The sequence below is a fragment of the Diceros bicornis genome, chromosome 17 (genome assembly GCF_020826845.1).
Source record: "Diceros bicornis minor isolate mBicDic1 chromosome 17, mDicBic1.mat.cur, whole genome shotgun sequence".
NCBI classification, from domain to species: Eukaryota; Metazoa; Chordata; class Mammalia; order Perissodactyla; family Rhinocerotidae; genus Diceros; species Diceros bicornis.
The window spans coordinates 57,141,699-57,156,324 of NC_080756.1; the positions used below are offsets into that span (position 1 = coordinate 57,141,699).

The following is a 14,626-nucleotide window of genomic DNA, read 5'->3' on the forward strand; positions in this document are numbered from 1 at the left end:
GTGTACAGAGAGAGCACTGGATACATAGTCCCCGATTGGAATTAAAAGGACTGAGAAAACCAAAATGAGTAGACTCAATAGGAGATTAATTGCATAGAAGTCAGTTGACTGCATAGCTGAAGCTGGATTTTTTTCGGAACCGCTGACTGCCTTCACATTTCCTGGTGGAAGTTGGGACAGGTCAACAGACAATCCAGAGTCCGAGATAACTTTTGCCCACACATCATTCACTTTTTGGAGCGTTGGCTTGAAATTGAGGGGTGTGTGTGTGTCTGGAACCGACGTGCCTTCCGTGAGCCTCAGAGGTCTCTGCACTCTCTCCAAATGGGCTGATTACAACACAGAGGATGTGGACAGTGGAGTTTTTCCTGTTTGATGTCACACGGCTACCCTTTAAAAGTCCAAGGGGAAAAAGGAGGGAATCCAGCCTAGGATCCTCACGCCAGATATCCACAAGGAAGAAGAGGAGAAAAGGCCAGCAAGGCACAGCCTTGAGTGGAGGAGGCAGTGTCAGGTTTCAAACTCCGTGCCAGCCATTCAGAGAGTGGCGATGTCGGGGGCCTGCCTTGGGCTCTTAGTCTGCATCCTGTGCTCTGTAGTGAGAGCCTATCCCAACGCCTCCCCGCTGCTCAGCTCCAGCTGGGCTGGCCTGATCCACCTGTACACGGCCACAGCCAGGAACAGCTACCACCTGCAGATCCACAAGGACGGCCATGTGGATGGCACACCCCAGCAGACCATCTACAGTGAGTAGGGGCTTCATTCAGGCTGGGAAGAAGGGGGAGCTCCTCTGTCCATCCAGCTACAATGGACTTGGGGCTGCCTTGGGCTGGACCAGAAGACTAATCCAGTTTCTTGCCCAGGATCCACTTATGTATGTGTGTGTGTGTGTGTGTGTGTGTGTGTGTGTGTGTATTTTTACACCTTGGGAGAAGATTCTGCCACATCCCTAATTAGTGTTTACTGGTTTCTCCCAACATGAATAATTTCTATCTTAACAAAAATCCCTCTTCCCACACTAGCAGCCACTTTCTCTTTGTCCTGTCCAAAGAGTCAAAAAATGTACAGAAAGAAAGGCAAAGAGGCTGAGAGGAAAAGAAGCCAGGTAGATCAATAGACATCCCGTTTTAGCTCATGAACTTTGGACTGGGTTAGCAATGGAGGTTGTAAAGAAGATTCCTGTATCAGACCAAGGGTTAGAATAGATGAACTCAGGGGCTCTTTCCAACTCTGAGCTTCTAGTATTCTAGCCTTATAAAAATTCTCAGGAAAAATGTACTAAAGACAGACTGTTCAGGTATATTGTCTTGATGAGCCTGACCAAGTGCATGAATCATCCATGCACTCATCTGTCCATGCATCCATGCATCCTTCCATCCAACAGGTTTACTGGGGGCTTCAGAAGTACCCAGTTTGGTATGAGTTGGTGATTCATCTCTGTGGAGCTGAAAGTTCCACTCGGTAGCAAATTGAGCTAGTTGGGAACACCTTGGCAACATGAGACAACTGGAATGTTTTCAAGATTAGGTTTGTGGAAAGTTGGATCACAATCCACAATAATCAATCAATTAGCTATGATTCAAATGAGGGCCCCTTGGTGTGCACCTATATAAGGGATAATGAGGTGGGCGGGGGGAGAGATATTGAAAAAGACAAGGTCTTCTATTTTAGGAAAACATCTAAAAATCACTCTAAGGATAAGAAAAATGCAAACTGATTCAATATAGATCAAATTAAAGTAATGAAAGAGTAACCATAGTCTTTTAATTAAAGAAAACTTCTTATAGGAATAATGATTTGCTCTTTATTGTTGTACTGAATTAATCAGCAATTTTGCTGTGGCCTTTCTGTGTAAGGCATTCATTCTGCTAAGAATCAAAGGTCCTTAAACCTGGTGGCAAGATATATGCACATGCAAAGCCAAGAGTTCACACCCGTCCGGGTGCTCAATGGATGGTCATAGGAGATGAGAGGAGGGAGAAAAGGTATTTCCAAATACCAAGTGGGTTCCAGAACTCAAAGGGATATACTAGGATTCTAGAGTCAACATCTTGGAAGCCAAGTTCGAGTCATTAGCAATAAGTCTGGATACATTCGATGCATCCAAAGTGTTGCTCCTTTTATTCCATCGATATTTAACAGAACCTCCAATATGTCTGACATTGTGCAAAGCTCTGTGACTGCACAAGAAGACACAGCCCTTCAGACACCTCACGATCTTTCATCCCTTCTTGTCTCCCAGCTTATTATCAGACTTTTAGGAAATATAATTTTGCACCTCGCCTGGAGGGCCACTCTTGCTTCCACTGCAAGATGATAGGTGATTTAAAATGCGGGATAGTGGATTGTGGTAAATTATTGTGATTCCCATAGATGGAAAGGGCTTCATACAACTAAAGAATGCTTATAATACTTGTCTAGAATCATGGAATCCCTTCACTGAAAGGAACCCTCCAAAGACATGTCCTCCTGAACAAGACAAAGAGCACAGCAGTGCAACCTGCTGTGTGGGCTGTGAGTGGTACTGATTTGTAGAACTTTGCTCTCAAATATCCACCGGCGTCGGGCCCAGAGGAGGCACTAAGGACTAGTTGGACTGAATTAAAATGACTGAGAAGAAGCAAAATGAATTGAACTGATTTCAGAATTTTTTTTTTTTACAGAAATGTGATTTTGTTTTGTCAGGTATAGACACTAGCTAAGCATTGTGTCTCTGGAAATTAACACAAACATGGGGAGGGGAACGCAGGTCAGCGTGGTGGGAAGGAGACACTTCCTAGTTTATAACACCTTTTGTACTATTCAAATCAGTTATCATGTGTATTACCAAAAAAAAATTTATACACTAAGATAAAAAGTTACCAAAAAAGGAAAGAGGAAACACTGATGCGTATAGATGGGTGGCACAAGTATTTAACAGACTGGTGAAAGATTCTCCCCAAGGAATGTAAAACAATGCATTTACACTGATGGAAAGATGTGGGGTGATTTTTCCCCCTTAATTAATTATAAGTTTCCAGTGAAATCTGGTTCACTTGATTATGGTGCTTTAGTAAATTCCTGATTAATCATCTTTGGGTTTTGTGAAATTATCTGCCTACAAGATTCCAGGACCTCTCTTGGGACTGGCAGCGCTGATGTCATGGAGCCGCTCCAGTGTCTATGTCAGCTGCCCACTATGAATGAGGCCGCCCTCCCACGCCCTGTCATTCTCACCTTGTGGAAACGGCAGAAAGGAGATGCTTATTACCCCTGGTTAATACACTTCCTAGATCCTGATGTTTTTACTTCCTCGACCTTCCCCACTGGCACTTTCTTTACTTGAAGCTGAATTATCCTCGGGCTCTTTCTTTTGGGGAGCTCAAAGCACTTTATATCTATCATCTTATTTATCATTTACTGGCTATGAGAATAGAAAGGGGCAGATAAATTTCTACTTTTATAGCAGAGGTTGAGGCGAAATAGCAACAGTAGACATTTCTAGCATTTAGAAAGTGCTTTTATAGTGGATAAAAATATTATCTCATTACATCCTCAAGACAACCAAAGGAGGTAAATGATTCTACTACACATGAGAAAACAAAGGTTCAAGAAGGTAAATAACTGGCTCAAGGTCACATAGTTAGTAAATGACCTAGAGGACACCTTGACCCCAATCCCATGCTTCTTATAGGCTCACATGCACAGACACCTGCTGTCACTCAAGGAAATGTCTGCTGAGCCTGCCTGGCTCCAACAGGTTGTGGCTCCAGGAACCAGTGATCTGTGCCTTCCTTCTGCCGTTGAATCTGTGCAGACTGTGCAAACCTGCCTTCTGAAACTGCAAAGAGAAGAAAATCCGTCTCTTATTTTCTGAACTTTCACATTGGCTCATGTTGGTTTAATTTATGTGTGCGTCCTCCATAGCAGCTGCTCGCTGTCTCTCTGCAGGCTGTTTTCTATTGGGACTGGCCCTGGTGACCAGGAGCATGTGTACTAAGCACACTGCCCACACTGACTCAGGCATCAGGCCAGCATGACTGCCAAGATCTGGGCTTGTCACAAACAGCAGGTCAGCACATACTATATAATGCCCTCCACTTGCTCCATGCTTTCATGTCACTTTTACAACCCTCATCCCGTTCGATTCGAATCGTAACCCTGTAAAGTACGCAAGACGGCTTCTACTGTTCTCTCTTCACAGCTGAGGAAACTGAGCAACGACTTGCCCACAGCTACAAACTCAGTGAGGGACATAATTGGGACCAGAATCCAAGTACCCTGGGTCCTGGTTCAGCGCCCCTTCCCTGACCCACTTGGGGGCACACAACTTGGGGTTCTTGTGGTCTGCAGGCATGAATTGTGGCACTTAGTTTTGTCTTCTCACGCCTGTAATGATTTCTGTGGGAGGCAGGCTACAGGGTCGTAGGAAGAGGATGTTAGAGTCACTGACCTGACTTTGAATCCTGCCTTAGTTTCCTTGTGACTTAAATTAGGATGCTGTGACTACTAGCATTAATACTAATTATATTAACATCAGAACAGTTGCTTCGACAATTTAAAATATGTACGTAGAGTGCAACCACTCAAAAACAGTTACTAAGTGTAGTGTTTTCCCCAATTAGATTGAAAATTCATCAGCACAGAAACTCTTTCTTACGTGTTCCTTACACTTCTCTCAGGGCTTACCATAAAATTAGCCACAAATTTGAGACACATAGGCAGACCCCATTTTGTGATAATTTAAATATCCTCTGTACCTCCCATATCCCCCTCCACTTCCAGAAGCTTCCCTCAAGGCTAACCCTCAGCCAAACTTGGAAACAAATTTAGTTTTCTCTTTGGCCCTCTTCTTGCCTCTTCTTTCTGGCCTTGCTCCCCTGCTCACTCTCTCTGTCCCACATCAATCCAATTTCAGTCCACATCAGGCTCTATACTCAGCTAGTGTCTAAGCACGGCCTGCTACTCTCCTCCGAGGTCTTTGTATTGAGCCTACATGGGGTAGGGGAGGAGAGTTCAGCTGTAAATCACCCACGAGGCACAGATGATGGGCATTTACAACCTTCTGCACACAGAAGAGCATTTCAAACCCCTGCCTGGGCTACCTCCCTGGGGGCTGTGAGGCCAAGTGAGATGCATGTGGAAATACTGTGGTGTGTAATAGAGGTGTAGGCATTATGCTGAGCAAGCTGAGAAGAAAGAACAAGTAATTCTGATTAGGGAGATCAGGAAAGTCTTCATAGATATGGTGACTTCTGAGCCTGGCCCTGGAGGATGGGTGACTTCAACAAGCAGACAAGGGAGGGTAATATCTATTCTAATGCAGTTCTTGACACCTAGTGGGTGTTAACTGACACGTGGCAGACTATTACCCAGCTACTCGGGTGGAGAATCACACTCTATATGCAAGCCGGATCTTTGAAAGACATCTTGGCATAGACTTAAAAATCACAAAAGCAGAAGGCTTGGAAGAATGTGACCACCACCACAAACATTAAGAGGTATTAGCCAGGCAAAGGGGAAAGTAAATTCAGTCCAGGCAGAGAGAGAAACGTGTACAGCACAGGTGAAAGAATGCCGTGAGTTCAGAGTGCTCCGTGCAGGCAGGAGGATGACACAGGACGCAAATGTGGGGGAGTAGGGGGTTGGAAAGGGGGGGACAGCCAGAAGAAATGAGGCTGAATAAGGAAGTACAAGGGGAGGGCTAAGTGAAATCATCACCACGGTTAACAATCAGTCAAGGTAGGTTTCACGAAGATGCGTTTTCAGGAAGTGCTTGAACAAGGAAACTGGATGTGTAGCGAGATTTGACCTGACTGATTTTCTCCGTAGGTGCCCTGATGATCAGATCAGAGGATGCTGGCTTTGTGGTGATAACCGGTGTGATGAGCAGGAGATACCTCTGTATGGACTTCAGAGGAAACATTTTTGGATCAGTGAGTTTCTTTCTGTGCTGGTCACCACTGGCAAATAATTAACTTCTCTGACAGAAAATAGAATGTTATAACCTAAAGGTTCCATTTGCAGTGTTCCTTGGTGATGTTCTCACTGAGCGCTTTATTCAGTCTAAGGACTAAGTGCTCAGGTTCATACAGCTGGGGGTTGAGCCAGGCAGTCTGGTTCTGCAGCCCACGCTCTCAGCCCCAGTCTGCACCACCTGTTGGTGCCCGCTTTTGTCTCTAGCGCAGCACCAGGTCCTCCAGCCACGCAAATTCACGCTGTCAAGTGCAGCGGGAAGCAGGAGAAGCCGCTGGGCCTTCCTGATTCTGTGCTAGACTGCCCCGACCTCGGGGAGGTGCCCTCGCTTCTCCAAACGTCAGCATCCTCACCTGGAAAAGTCAAGTGGCATGGACCACATGCCCAGGGGAGCTCCCTCCGGTTGAAGATCTCTAATTAATGATCTCTGCCCCAACCGTGATGGCTGGTCATTCAGATTGGGAAGCAAAGGATTTCCCAAATGGCAGGTTGCAGGCATATTCCAAAGGATTTTGAGATAGTAAAATAGTAGGACTGCTTATCTCAGGAGCCTCCTACCAGACAGGCCCCCTAGAAATTCCATGAGAGCAACGGCTCTCTGTTCTGCTTATTGCTGTGTCCCAGCACCTGTAACGGTAGATACATACCTGTTGAACAAATATAGACCATCAGTCAATCAGTCATCAATATCTGTTAACCACATATAGGCATATAGATAGTCCTCATCTGTAAAATACTTCGTGGAGTTTGAGGATTAAATGAAATAATATGTGAAGGCCCTAGCAGGCACTCACTAAAACCCAGTACTGAGTGGCAGAGTGAGGGCTCAGACCCAGGCCACCTGTTGCCGAAGTTCATGTCCCTAATTCCCAAACTATATTCTCTCTCTGATGTGAGTAACCTCATTTATGTTTGACCCTACAAACCCCATCCCATCTCCTTCCTCCAGGTAAGGAGACAGACCCCAAATCCCTTTGAGCCAAAAGAGGGTTCAAAAAGGCAGAGCGGGAGGGACGAGGTTGCACATAGGTTAGCCCTCCCGCCGGCCGCCGGACACAGGTGCTGCGCTCTGTCCAGCCTAGCCCAAGCCACCGCCGGCCACCGGGGTCTCCAGGCAGGGGCTGTGAGGCCCTCGCGGTCGCCACTCCTGGCAGCGGGGTCTGTGCTCCGTGCTTGCCGTTTGGAAAGCACTCGTCAGAAGCAGTGTTCCCCAGCAAGGCTCCACGGGGTTAGGCGCACCCCCCTACAGAGCTGCTGGGGACGCGGAGGGGCCCCTCGCCAGCCGACTGGGGGCTGCAGGCTGGCCGGCAGCGCGCAGGGCCGGTCGGCCGCCCTCAGCTGGTCCGCTTGCCCTTCCAGCACGACTTCAGCCCGGAGAGCTGCAGGTTCCGCCAGCGCACCCTGGAGAACGGCTACGACGTGTACCAGTCCCCGCAGCACCTCTTCCTCGTCAGCCTGGGCCGCGCCAAGAGGGCCTTCCTGCCCGGCACGAACCCGCCGCCCTACTCGCAGTTCCTGTCCCGCAGGAACGAGATCCCGCTCGTGCACTTCAACACGCCGCGGCCGCGGCGGCACACCCGCAGCGCCGAGGACAACTCGGAGCGCGACCCGCTCAACGTGCTGAAGCCGCGGCCCCGCATGACCCCCGTGCCCCTCTCCTGCTCGCAGGAGCTCCCGAGCGCCGAGGACAACAGCGTGGTGGCCAGCGACCCCTTAGGGGTGGTCAGAGGCAACAGGGTGAACACACACGCCGGCGGCATGGGCGCGGAGCGCTGCCGCCCCTTCCCCAAGTTCTACTAGGGAAACCAGACAGGAACCCTGTTCAGTCGATCTTTCAGAAAACTGTCTCTAAAGGGACCAGCTCCCTTTACACTCCAATGAAGGGGAAGGTGGTGGCGGCGACGGGAATGTGTGGGATTAGCCTCTCCTCCCCACTCCCCTCCTCGGGAGGTCCCCTGAGGGTCTGCTTTGAGCCCTGAAATGGCAGTTTTCACGCCTTCCTCGCTCCACCTGTACCACCTTTCTGAATTAAGAAGTCCCAATAGGTAAACTAGAAATCTCCTCATTAAGGAGGAGAGAAGGGATTCTCGCCCCGGTATTTCTCTTCCTGATGCCCCTTTTATCAGTTTAGCACTAAAAACAAAGCAACCGCTTAGTGAGTTCATCACTTCCAAGGTGAAGGAAGTGCCACTACCAGCAGCTTCTCCACTGCTCCTTGCATTTATTTATATTATCTGCCTGGACCCTGTTGGCGTCTGAGTTTGCAACCTTGACCTAGGGCATTATATCTGAATTGGGTAAATTGATGAAAATCCTAGTCTCAAGCCTTGTGCTTCCTTGAGCATCTCTGGAGAAGAGCTGTCAAAAAGATTGGTGGGGGGCCGGCCAGTGCTTAGCGGTTAAGTGCGCACACTCCGCTACTGGCGCCCTGGGTTCGGATCCCGGATGCGCACTAACACCTGGACACACCACTTGTCCCGCCATGCTGAGGCCACGTCCCACATACAGCAATTAGCAGGATGTGCAACTATGACATACAACTATCTACTGGGGCTTTGGGGAGAAAAAGGGGAAAAAAGGAGGATTGGCAGTAGATGTTAGCTCAGGGCCGGTTTTCCTCAGCAAAAAAAGGAGGATTGGCATGGATGTTAGCTCAGAGCTGATCTTCCTCACACACACACAAAAAAAGATTGGTGGTAGGCTGGTCAGAACTTAAATACTGAGGCTGAAATCAAACTAGAAAACTCAACCTCCCCACAGGGTGGGCACCCCTCACCATGCTCTCTCCCTCTACGCAGCCAGAGCCAGAGGACCAAGAACCACCCGGCTCTGTTCCCAAGTGGCCCAGGACATAGCCTTGTCTCTTGGCCCCACCTTTGGTGCTAGTGAATTTGGCCTGAGGAAGAGCTTTGGTGTTGGTTCATAAAACTACCCCGCCAGGAAATGGAAATACATTCAAACTCTCCTAAGAGGCATTTACTTAAGCCTCTACTTCCAGGTTGAGTAGCAATCCATTCTGGATGAATTATACAAATTTTATGAGGAGCGGGTCTTGAGACAATGGGACTGCTCTGGGTTAGATCTTCTGTGGACTGGCAAATTGTGTCCTTTTGTCTAAGTGAAGTGGCATCAAGGATTCAAGGGGAAAAGAAGTCCAGTACCCAGGCACCACAGTGCAGGAGTTCTGACAGGACAACACCGTCGCAGCTCCTGACTGATCTCTCCAGCACCCGCAGCAGTCGCTAGAGGACTAGCTAAAACGCTCCGAGGCTGACACGTCTGGGCCTTAATCCATTTGGAAATTCTTGGAGCATTAAATGAAGACAGCTTTCAGTCCCAGGATCCCCACTATAGCCCGAGGAAAACAAAACTCTACTTACCCAGCAGCTGAGGAGCACCAGACAGGCAGGGCTGCTGCTCAGCCCTCGCCCAGCTCTACCCCATGACTTAGGTCTTCCTACAGGGGGCCTCATTCCCACCTCTATTTAAATGGCCACCTAAAGAGCAGAATATTAACAAGCAGACTACATCTCAACAACAGCTTCTTTCCAGTCACCTTTTCTTTCCCACTGCCATCATGTACCCAACCTTAGAAATTGATCCATTCTTTTTACTTATGAAACATTGGACAACTGTTGTCACCTGATGGTTTTAAGCTGAACCTGAAGGACTAGTTCCTATTCTGAAACACTAAAACTATGCATACTACTATATAGCAGTGCACGGCAAATATTTTCTTGACATGGCTTTCATTTTCCGTTGGAGATATAAGTATAAAAGCTATTAGAAGCTCCCCACTACTTACAACGAGATGGAAAATCCCAAAGGGCTTTGGTAGAAAACTGTTGTAATCTCACAAACTCAATACCATTTATCAGGAGCTTTCTCTTTGGCAAAGCCAAGGAAGCCCCCACAATCTCCTGTGTCCCTTAGCACGTGGCAATATTTATTTATTTATTTGGAAGATTTTGCCTATCGCTCTATATTTATAGATATTTATAAAAATGTAACCCCACCTTTTTCCTTTCTTCTGTTTAAAAGAAAAATAAAATTATCTCAGCTTCTCTTAGCTTTTAATCTGCGTATTCTTTCATACAGAATATGAAAATAAAAGGGATTATGGAAGGGAAGCATTGGGAAAATCCAGACAAAGTGAAACTGAAAAAAAATCAGAATTTTTAAATATTCAAAGTTTTTTCCATTCATAAGAGGACTCAGCAAATTTGGTTAATCCAAACAGTATTATTGAAAACAAGGAAATTTTTTTGTCAATATTGGATTTCTGATCACTCTAGCTCTAAAGTGTTTCCTTTAAAGAAAGAAATTTTCCTGTTTGAAAAATATTCAGACGTAACCACATCAATATTCCAGTAAACCAGATGCTATACTTACACACCCAGTGTTTATTGCCCTGAGACGATAGCAGGACACCAAGATAATGAATCTACACATCTTCTCTTTCTGTATTGGGCATCCCCAGAATTCCTTTTTTAATCTACCTGACCAGCTACCAAAATACAAGAAGCAAAGATGCCTGCTGCACATTTACATCTTTCTATATTCAAATTATCATCACTTCAAGCCTACAGTTAGTTTTTCATTACATGACTTTAGAACTTAGTATAGGCTTCACTATTTTGACTGGTGTTCAAATGACCATCTGACAAAGTTTACTAAGGGGATTGTCTTCTGATTATGTCCCTCTAAGAGTCTGAGTACCAAAATCCTCTGTACCATAGAGAGGGGTGATAGATAGCCATCAGGACAGATACAGAAGTACCGGTCAAATGCTCTATTTCTTTGATTACATAAAACAGACTTATCAAAGGCAGATTATTGTTTTTAAAGTTCTCTCCAGTTTTTTTTTTTTTGGTTTGAAACAGATAACTTGTCCTCTGCTTATAAGGTTCATCCTTTCATAGTATTTCAGAAATAAAAGGCAGGGGGGCAAGTGATTCTTAAGTTTTATTTCTGGCCCGAAGGATTTTAACATCCGATAACCCATAGGAATGGTGCAGCACCAAAATAACCATTGGAAACAAACAGGCCTTCATTCCATTATAGAAGGAGAATTAAACACTGTAGCGAAAAAAGATGTCCTGTGGACATTTCCCTTCCACACACTTAGAAGAGTTGCTTTCTCTGTCCATGAAAGTTCTCCCTGAGGAAAGGAAAATTTAACACAGCACAATTAGTGGGGTGAGGATGGAAGAAGGGAAGAAAAAGAAATTTATATATAGTGAATTTTATGATACATTATATACAGCTGGCTACTACAAGCTTAGGAGACCTAACCAGAGGCAGGGTTTCCAGTATTTAAAGTCCAATATTTGTCTTGTCTGTAGAATTATAAATCCTTGCGGGATAAAGAAATCACAACCTTTACATATGTTTGTATAGATACTTAATGTTTATACAGAAATTTTGTACATCTTAACTAACTTAATGCTTAAAGCCACATAGCTTCCACTTCCAGCCATGGCACAGCAACCGGTACCAGACTTGTTCTCCTGCCAAAAACTATAAAACAAAACAAAATATATGAGGCAACTGTTTTCAGGTATGGAGTAGCAAAGACTATGATCTTTGGGAGAAGAGAAACTTACAAGTTAAGTCCCATGATCATCCCACTTTCTTCCTTGGGAGCACTTGACAGGGAAATGGAACCCAGGCAGAGTGGCAGTCTCACTGAGCTGAGAAAGCAGCTGGACTTTGTAGGGCAGAGTAGCTAAGAAGAAGGAGCTATGCAAAGAGGGATTTCAGAAGTCTGCATAGGCATTCACTGCAAGCCTTTGGCCAAGGATTGGGCTGCACAAACTTAGGGAAAGATTCAGCAAGACCTAAAAAATATCATCTGCGACAGAACTGGGAGATGAACAGTGAGTGATACCAGAGGCCATCAAATGCTGAGAAAGTAGAAATCCAAGTAAGGCAGCGTAAAGAGACTCACTGAGTGCATCAGCATTTAACTGAGACCAAAGAAAGGCAACATTTTAGGACTAAGCCCCAGAGAAAGGGATACACCCCAAAACTAAATTCAAAACTGAAATACACCTGCTCTAACAGAGAATTATACCAAGCCAGACACGACCACAAGCATCTGCCACTAATTTAACTGTCTGCCAGAACAAAACTCAACACCCTTTAAAGGAAGATGACATAATCCAGACTCAATACTTGGTATCATCCACACTCTATGAGAAGAAACAAGGGAAAGTGGCCCATAGTCAAGAGAAAATGCAATCACTAGAACTCAACCATAAGATGCCCCATGGGCCGGCCCCGTGGCGTAGCGGTTAAGTGCGCGCTCCGCTGCTGGCGGCCCAGGTTCGGATCCCGGGTGCGCACCGCTGCACCGCTTCTCTGGCCATGCTGGGGCCGCGTCCCACATACAGTGGCTGGAGGGATGTGCAGCTATGACATACAACTATCTACTGGGGCTTTGGGGGAAAAAATAAACAAATAAAATTATTAAAAAAAAAAAAAAAGATGCCCCAGATATTGAAATTAGCAGGCTAGAACTTTAAATCAGCTATTATAATAGACATGTTTAAGGGTTTTAAAGAAAAGCATGATCATAATGAACAAAGAGATTAGGAACCTCAGGAGAAAAAGGAAATAACAAAAAAGAACCAAATAGAAATCTAGAATTGAAAAACACAATATCTGAAATGAAAAATTTATTAAATGGGTTTAATAGCAGACTGGAGATGAAAGAAGAAATAACCATTTAATATAAAGTTAATATATGTTATCTAATCTGAAGAACAAAGAAAAACTATATTTAAAAAATAATGACCAGAGACTCAGTGATCTATGGGACAATATCAAAGCATCCAAAATATGTGTAAGTGGAGTCCCAGAAGGCTAGGAACAGAAAAGTTTTAGAAGAAATATTTGAAGATATAATGGCTTAAATTTTCCCCAAACTGATGAAAAAGTAACGTACTGATAGAAGAAGCTCAGCAAACCTCAAGCAAGATAAACACAAAGAAAACCACACATAGGTATATCACAGTCAAACTGCTAAAAACCAAAGATAAAATCTTGAAAGCTGCTGCAGAAAAATGACACTTTACATATGGGTGAACAACTATAAGAATTAAGGCTGATTTCTCATTATAAATAATGGAAGCCATAAGACAATGGGATGGCACATTGAAAAGGTTGAAAGAAAATAACAGCTACCTTCCCAGAATTATATATCCAACAGAAAGATCCTTCAAAAATGAAGATGGGGGGCCGGCCCCATGACATAGTGGTTAAGTTTGGCGCGCTCTGCTTCGGTGGCCCGGGTTTGTGGATTCAGATCCCGGGTGCAGACTTACACCACGTGTCAGCCACACTGTGGTAGCCACCCACATACAAAATAGAGGAAGACTGGCACAGATGTTAGCTCAGGGCCAATCTTCCTCAAGCAAAAAAAAAAAAGAGAGAGAGAAAGATTGGCAACAAATGTTAGCTCAGGACGACTCTTCCTCACAAAAAAAAAAAATGAAGAAGGAAAAAAATGAAGGTGAAACAAAAACAGAGAACTTCTTGTCAGGCTGAAAAGAAGTAACACCATACAGTAAAACTATAGGAAACAAAGAAGAGCATTAGAAATAGCAAAAATGTGGGTACATTTAAACCACAACGTGGGGATGGGAAATAAAACATGGTTGCAAGATTCCAACACTATATGTGAAAGTCATACTATAATAACTCTAAGTAGACTGTGACAAGTTAAGGATATTGCATATCGTAATTCCTAAAGTAACTACCAAAATAATAATAATGATAATGCAAAGAGGTATGGGCAAAAAGTCACTAGAAATACTAAAAGAGAATACTAAAAAATATTCAATGATCCCAAAAGAAGACAGAAAAGGAAGAACAGTAGGACAAAAATCAGATGTGACAAACAGAAAAATTACAGACTAAATCCAATTTTATCAATAATTACATTATATATAAATGAAACACTACAACTAAAGGCAGGAATGGTCAGACTGGATTAAATAAAAATACTCAACTAGATGTTGTCTATAACAGATGCATTTGAAAGAAAAGAATGGAAAGATATTGTTCTGCTAGGGCTACCATAACAAAATACCACAGATTGGGTGGCTTAAACAACGGAAATTTATTTTCTCAGAGTTCTGGAGGCCAGAAATCCAAAAATCAAGATGTCAGCAGGTTTCTTTCCTTCTGAGGCCTCTTTCCTCGGCTTGCAGATGGCCACCCTCTTGCTGTGTCCTCACATGGTCTTTTCCCTTGTACATGCATCCCTGGTGTCGCTCAGTGTGTCTGAATTCCCTCTTCTTATAAGGACACCAGTCAGACTGGATTAGGGCCCACCCTATTGGCTTGGCCTCATTTTAACTTAATTGCTTCTCTAAAGGCCCTATCTCCAAATACAGTCACAATCTGAGGCATTTGGGGATAGGGTTTCAACATGTGAATTTGTAGGGGATACAATTCAGTTCATAACAGATATATACAGTGAAAACAGTAAGCATAAGAAATATGAGCTTACTATATACATAATGTCACACAAACTAGGCTTCAAATTAAGGAATATTGCCATATACAAAGAGGAACACTTTATAATGATAAATTCATGAAGAAGACATAAAAATCACAAATGTTTACGTCTCTAAAAACAGAACAACAAAACACATGAAGCAAA

General features: G+C 44.5%; 1 protein-coding gene across 1 annotated transcript; it reads left to right on the forward strand.

The window, feature by feature from the left end:
- Positions 1–550: 550 nt before the first annotated feature.
- FGF23 (fibroblast growth factor 23) lies at positions 551–7,758 on the forward strand. Its single transcript, XM_058557431.1, has 3 exons — positions 551–746; positions 5,812–5,915; positions 7,315–7,758. The coding sequence occupies exons 1-3, from the start codon at positions 551–553 to the stop codon at positions 7,753–7,755; spliced, it is 741 nt and encodes a 246-aa protein (XP_058413414.1). The 3' UTR covers positions 7,756–7,758.
- Positions 7,759–14,626: the final 6,868 nt, after the last annotated feature.